At 50.0% G+C, this 7,682-nt stretch overlaps 1 protein-coding gene across 1 annotated transcript; it reads right to left on the reverse strand.

Moving 5' to 3' along the window:
- Positions 1-5,428: 5,428 nt before the first annotated feature.
- On the reverse strand, positions 5,429-7,288 carry LOC119338941 (zinc finger protein ZAT9-like). The gene has a single exon (XM_037611149.1). The coding sequence runs from the start codon at positions 6,790-6,792 to the stop codon at positions 5,767-5,769; it is 1,026 nt and encodes a 341-aa protein (XP_037467046.1). The 5' UTR covers positions 6,793-7,288; the 3' UTR covers positions 5,429-5,766.
- Positions 7,289-7,682: the final 394 nt, after the last annotated feature.

Here is a 7,682-nt window from a genome sequence, read left to right on the forward strand (position 1 = left end):
GGGGTTGGTAACAACAGACACTAGAAATAACAAATAAAGAGAAGAACAAAAGCTTAACCAAGAATTGAAATAAAAACTAAACAATCACTCTAATGCAATAACTAGTGACATGATGCTTCCCCGACAATGGCGTCAGAGAATGTGGTTGATGCTCTTTGAGATCTAGTTTGAATAATGGAGGGTTCCTATATCTTTAGCACATGAGCGACCTTGGGTATCGAAACTACGAGACAAAAAGTCAAACAAGTCATTGCTCTCAAATTAAATTCCAATTTTTTAACCGGGCCTTTAACAACCTTTTTGGAAGCAAAGAATAATATTGAAATAGGCATGGGTAGGTCTTACTCTCACAACCTTATACTTTTCTTTGGGATCTCATCTTAATAATAAACATGGCCTTGGAAGACGACCGTTACAATGTTTTCACAACGCGATGAAGTGGATGTGTGTTCAAAGTATGTCATGACCGGTCACGACCTGCATCGATATTCAGTTGTCCAACCGATGGCCTTATAGTCGCCCGGGGTTACCTCGGTTATTAAGAATTACTTCAGACAAAAGCACTACACGTTTAATGAACACACCTTATTTATCCTCAAGGAAATGCTTTCCACTATCGTACTAATCATTCCTCTCATTGCAATTCAAAAAAGTGCTCCACACATCCTCGCTTCTTATCTCCTCATTGATTGACCTACGATATCCTTGGTACCCGCAGAGCCTTAGAACGAGAAGAAGACAAAAGACAAGTCCGTTGCAATCACACACATACAAATAATACGCAAAGTGATCCCAACGACACATGCACAAATACATAGGATTGCAAGGCCTTGCCTCAACCATTTCCTTAGCGAATTCCTCGCACATGAAGATCGGATCGCAAGATGAACTCATTCAAGACGATATAAAAATGAATGATTGATTGATAATATGGCTTACAATAGTTCTGATTGCGATGCACCGATTGCAAGTATGACTAACTTGGGAAGAATGGCAGCGGTGATGAAGGTGGCAGTGGCTATGGAGATCAGACGAGAAATGACGGCAACTAAGGTTGGAAGATGGGTTCTAGTTCTGTGTTCCACAAATGGTTGCTCTCCTATTGAGATTCTGACATGTCTCCCTTTGTAAAAGTTGTCCAGGTGGACGCCATGGTGCCAACGGCGTGCGGTATAACCGTTGGTATGAGCGTGTGCGCTTGTACCATGTGTCGTCTTGCGCTCTGGATTGATCTTGGCACCTCCTGTTGACATGCCTTGTTCACCACACTTTGTATTTTCTTCTATGTGATGACATTCTTCCATGTTTAAGTCCATTTCTTGTGGAAACACATAAGCAAAGAATTTTTGTAATTTCCTGCATTCATTAGTCATTAGTATCTATATCTGAGTGATTCTCTCAAAAATTCGGAAATTATCTGGTTTAAAAATTGGTTGAATAAGCGAAAAAATATCGCTCATCGCCACAGCAGTTTGTAACCATGTTGGAAGCTAATTTATCGATTGCAAAGATGCATCTTATAGTGTCAGGTGTACTCGAATTGTCAAAGTCTCCTCCGCAAGACATAGATCTTGTGCTCTCATTGAAAGATCAGGACATCCTAGCGGATGTCAGCCAAACAATACTTGGCAATACAACAAATTTTTTACTAGACATTATCAGGCCGCCACATCAAGGATGGCGCAGCTAACTTTGGGTCCGATGCAAAAGCATGTGGAAGCGAGGTGGTGCTAGTCACCGATGGCTAGCTCGCCGCCTTGCTGATGTGTCCTCTTGTTCTAATTTGCTACCGGAACAATTAGGCATGTCGTCTCCCCTGAATCAGTTTCGTCCTTGACACCAATTATTGCTTCCTCGTATTGCTTCGCGGGATTCAGTGTTTCGCATTTCCTCCTGCTGATTATGGTGATTCATGCTTCTCAACCCGATCTTGCACACCGCATCAACAAGCGAAAGTTGGAGCCAACTTCAATGTCGTGTTTTCGACGAGTGTTCCTTCTAATGGTATGTGCCCACCCGGATACTTGTCATTGGTACAAGTGCTCGTATTTTCCACAATTTATTTTAGAATTTTAATGTTATTCTTTCATTGGTAGGTGACGTGATCATCAATAAGGGGTACGCTATATGACTTTGTCAATCTCGAGATTTGACATCTTTCTTTGGAAATGATTACAAGCATTTCTTGTGGAGCTTCTTAATCTTCGCCCTATGATATTGTGGAGTTCCAACTTTTTTGATAAGGGACGCTTTATTACTTAAAAGGTTTAAGCATTCACCCAATCTCTGCATAATAAGATGCACACAGCCAAACAATGTCATCTCACAAAAACCAAAAAGAAACATGTAGAGTATGTATAACGTCTAAACCGGAGGGGGTCAATCCTAAGATCATGCTGTCACCCATGTTGGTAAAAGTATCCCTCGCCGTATCCGTCAATCATGTACACACCTCCGTAAGCAGGTCTTGATTCTCCACGCGTTGTAGAGAGGATCATAAACGAAGAGTCCCGGTGCATCTATAGATAACCTGCATAAGAGAAGTACTTTTATCATTAAAAACCTTATCATTTCTAAATAGCCAAAACGACCAAATAATAGCAAGCGCTCCCACCTTGAGAAGAGTTTTAAACCTGTGATCAATCCATGTGACCAGTTGCAAATATATTAGCAATACTACAAAGAGAATACAAGCCAGAACCTATTTGAATGATTGACCATATAGAATGATCCAATTTGCATAGGAAGAACAAATGTTTTATTGTGTCATCATGTTGATAAAAAACGGATTCCGTACTTCCATGCCAATTCCTCTTAATAAAATTATCTTTAGTAAGAATGACCTGTAGGTAATTATTTAAGTTCCATGCTTCATCCGCAGAAAGAAAAGAAAAGTTCCATACTTGCCTACAAAAATCAGTCTCCGGTGAGCAAATGTACCAAGTGATATTTCTGGTGATGTTTCTCCCGTTTGGTCTGGGACATATACATGAACTAACGCTATGTATTTCACACCGGCCAGGCCTTTATGAAGTTGGTCAAATAGTACGTGTGCGTGCGGTCACGCTGTTGTCTTCCGTCTTCCACTAATCCACCTTCAGAACCGCTGCTTACGTGACCAATCAAAGCCCTTTCTTTGCTTAACAAAAAAAAACTCAAAGCCCGGTCCTTTCCCCGTCCTATGCACACCAAGATGCCAGACTAATTTGTTAGACTGGATCACTAACTAATGATTACCCCATTGACATGCCTAAAATCTCATCATCAGCCAGCAATCTTATAGTACTTACTATAATTATAAGCTTACCATATCCCAGTAGTAGTGGTAGATACTCTCCGGCAGGAAGGGATTCCACTCTGTGCAAGCGACAACGCACGGCAGGAAGGACTCCGCTCCCCGATATGCTTCGGGCGGGTGGATCCATCGGTCTCTCAGCCCACCAGATAGAAGATGCAAGGTAGTACGCCACGCGAATCTCATGATCAGCTCACGACTTGAGTTGAGTTTTCGAGGACTTGAGTCGATCCAGCCGAGCTAGCTAGCGAGCACAACGAGTAGGCGCGATGCCACCACCATCACGCATCCCCTCACGCGTTGTGCGCCAGAGCATCTACAACCGGACCTCGCTTTATACGCCCGGTCACGATTTTTTAATTCAGACGGACCTCTCAAAGTCAAACGGCCCTCAACTGTCCGGGCTGACCGGCACACCCCCATACTCAGCTCAAATATGGGGCGGATAAGGAGGCGCGGGGGACGGACCGTCACGTCGGAGTGACGAAGGGGTCCCAGCCGGAAACACCCTCAAACCCCGCGGTCTAAAACTCGTCTCCTCCGTCGAAATGGTGACGCCGCGTGGCGCAGCTTCGGCGAGCCATGTAGTGCATTACCCAGCTATTTAAGTCGACCGGCGGCACCAAAACCCTTCCATCGATCCACATTTTCCTCCTCATGTCTGTCACCGTCGCTATTTCCACGCCACCAATCCATCTAGTAGCCATGTCTCCACGCCGTCGGGTGAGGGGCGCGCCCTTCTGACGCTGGAGCACCGGCTCGAGCTCCTTGAGCAGATCTGGGCTAGGCGCGAAGTCCGGATCGCCGCGGGGCTATCTCTGGATGCAGTCGATCCGGAGGAGGAGGAGGAGCCGGAGGAGGAGGATGTGGGGGACGGTAGCGACGGGGGTCTGCAGGCGGAGCAGCAGGCCATCCTCAATTCCCTTCAGTCGGAGTCGGCTGTGAAGACAAGACGCAGTTGCCGGCAGAAGACGGAGGCAAAAGAGGCCGCGAAGGAGGAGGAGATGTTCGCCTACATGGATGAGGTCGAGCAGGAGGAAGATGAGTCGGAGCCCTCCTACCCATCCGTCCAGCCAGCGCTTGGCACCGTCGTCATGGACATCTCCGACGACAAAGAGTAGTTAGGATACTACGTCGATGTAGTACGTAGGATTTTCTTCTGCATGCTTTGTATGAATTCAGGGGATGAAATATGAAAGAGACGGGTGCAAAACGGTTAATTTGAGGCGTGCCTAGTCCGTGCTCGCGGACGCGTACAGTCGCGTTCGCTGACGTTTGAGGGATCGGATTTGCCATGTCTGGCCATAGATGCTCTTAGATACGACATTGAGTCATTGACGGCTGCGCACGACATGTCTCACTTTGTACGCAGCTGTGGATCCACTGAAGCGCTGACGGTACATTGCACGGCGTGGCGCGTCGTCAGGGAGGGGAGAAATGCCGATCGGTCGAGTGGGATTTACTACCTCGTAGGGAGCCTAATTTAGGCAGGTAAAATGGGTAGGAAAAGAAGCCGAGGAAGAACCGCGCTAGGCTCCAAAAGCGGGGAGGAGACAAACAAGTCGGAGGCAGGCCAGGACTAGAAGCGAGGGCGAGCAGTTTAGCGCCGTCCGTACGTACCTGCCGGGCGGCGAGCACCACCTACACCTACACTGCCGCTGGCCCCTGCTTCCACGGTCCCACCTGCAGCCTCACGCCAACCGCCGAGCCCGTGCCGTGTGGTGGCAGATACAGGAGTAGGCGAATAAATACTCGTACTAGAAGACACGGACAAGTACTATACTAGTACTAGTGAGAGTAGAACAGAGCCCTTTTCACGTGGAAGCAAACAGAAGCAGCAGCTGTTGCGTCGAAGAAGCGTAGCTCGGCAAGAGCTGAACCAACCAACTGACTCACACACCCTGCCTCGCCCTCGGTGGAGCCTACTACTGTACGGCCAGAAAAGAAAGTGAGAGAGCTGCTGAGTGTACTACATGGCCGCTGAAACCGAACCGGATGCATGCCAGTGGGCAAAAGACACTGTGACCAACAACAATTTAGGTTTTGTAACTACTGTATTCAATTGTTCAATGCATCAATTGCTGTTTTATCCCAGCAAATTATAGAAGCTAGAGCACTGGCAGTTTCGCGAGCTGAAGTGGTGAGCTGTTACGGCTACTGTAAAGTTCAACAAAGCGTAGCTTAATGGCACGGGTCAAATCCCAGTGAGAGATATTGTACAAAAAAAATAGAACAGAGTAACATGTAGATACAGTGGACAAAAAATGAATCGGGCTGTTCAGCTAAAAACCGAGATATTTTTTTATTGCTCAACTGTTCTCCACCTGGATCTTGCATGGAAGAAGAGCCCTAGCCTCGAATCCATCCATGCATGCTGATTGCTCAAGCTGGGCTGCCAGTCCATGAGCTCATCTGAGCACATCTGGCGATCGATCTGGACGGTGGCTGGTCAGAAGTCAGAACAGCTGACCTCACTGTCTGGCGCTGCCGAACTCGGCGTCGTACACGGCGGAGAGCTCGAAGTCGTCGTCGAACGCGGCCGGCACGTTGAGATCGAAGGACCCGAAGCTGTCGCCGCATTTCGCCGGAGGCGACGAGGCGGCGAGCGCGCCGCCGAACGGCATGTGCGCGCGCTTGTGGCCGCCCAGGGCCTGGCCGGAGCCGAACACGCGGAAGCAGAACGGACACTCGTGGACGATCGGGGCGTCGGCGCGGCAGGCCTTGCCAGCCGGCGGTGGCACGCAGCCGCCCTTGCCTTTCTTGACGCTGGCGCGGTGGCCGCCGAGGGCCTGGTACGATCGGAACACCTTCTTGCATGCGCCGCACTGGTGCCTTGCGCGTGGGTGCACGTGCGCCGCCGCCGTCTCGACGTAGTAAGCCTCGCCGACCACGTTGCGACCGTCCTCGTCCTCGTCGAACACCTTGGCGCCGTCGTTGTTTTGCTCAGCCTCCGAGGCCCAGCGGGGCTCCGGCTCGGATCTGGACCGCGTCCACGAGTCCTGAGACAGCATCACGAGCGACATGGCCACGTCCTCCTCCTGCGTCGAATCGGAGACGGTGCTCGCCGGCTCGGGATCCGGCACAGGCGGCGGCGCGCGCCGCCGTGCCCGCTTGGAGCGCCGTCGGCTCACGGCGAACCCCGCGCCACCGCGCGGGGACTCCGTGTCGCTCTCGCCGTCCTGCACGACCGACGACTCGCCGGCCGCCGCGGTGATCCCGCCGAAGCATCCGCCTGAGAATTCAGGCGCGCCTACCTTGCAGCTTCTCGCGGGATCCTCACGCAGGGCCCAGGACAGTCGCTTCGGTTGAGCTGGCTTACCATCCGTGTCCGTCGACGAGGTGGATGCTAAGGACAGTGGCGGCGACAGCTGCTGCGGTGGCGGCGTCGAGTACGGAGCAGCCGCGGCAGCCGCCATGACATGGGAGCGCATGTGGCCGCCCAGGGCACGGCCATTCTGGAACCTCCGGAAGCAGAGCTTGCAGGTGTGCCTGTCCATCGGCAAACGAGCAAGACTAATTCCCACACAAGGCAAGGGAGCAGCAGAGATCAGGTACCGCAATGCTTGGAATCACGAGCAGCTTGCTGGCTTTGCTTGTTCGTTCCTCTGTTGCTTGCTCAACCGAGGGACAACTGATAGTCCAATGGGGAAGATCCAAGCAGAAGAAGTGTGAGAGGTAGAAGAGGAAGAGAGAGTGGGGAGCTTAAAAGGCAGAGTAGTAGGTGACAAGCAAGCATCCCTCCACCTCCGCCAAGGAGGAGGAACGAGAGGAAGAAACAAGTGGGGAGGCGGTGAGAAAGTTGCTTCGGCACAACACTTAAATACGCAGCAACGCAAAATGGCCGAGCAATCGAAAACAAGGCAGAATTTTATGGCATTTCACGTTGCAAAACCGAAGAATCGGGGAATTAACTGCTGGAACAAAACGGCCCACCTGCAAGCGCCACGAAACCGAAGCGAAAATTGGGCTGTAAAACTGGCAAAATCAAGAAGATCGTCGGCCTTTTGGAAGATCTTCAATTCAATTTGGTCATGCGCCATACGAGCATATGCGTTGCTGGCGGGAGTTACGCCCGTCACGATCCCGTACGTTTGGCCTCGCTTTTAGCAGAGAATTAAGGAGTGGAGGATCGGCTGTCGAACGCATCTTGAGGACGGAGGGAAAAACTCGGGGGAAATTATTTATTTATTGGTTGTGCGTGTGGGATACTCCACTTTGCTGTTTTATAAAGATTTGACCATCAAGAGGTTTATGTTATATGGTCTCATCAAGGCCAAAAACAGACCGGATTAATCCTGGAGATACTGACATACTGCTGCCAAATCAATTCCCCAATTCAATTCCTTCTCCAATCGCTCTGAAGGCCTATCTTGGGGCCACGATTTGG

Source organism: Triticum dicoccoides, chromosome 1B (assembly GCF_002162155.2).
Source record: "Triticum dicoccoides isolate Atlit2015 ecotype Zavitan chromosome 1B, WEW_v2.0, whole genome shotgun sequence".
Lineage (NCBI taxonomy): Eukaryota > Viridiplantae > Streptophyta > Magnoliopsida > Poales > Poaceae > Triticum > Triticum dicoccoides.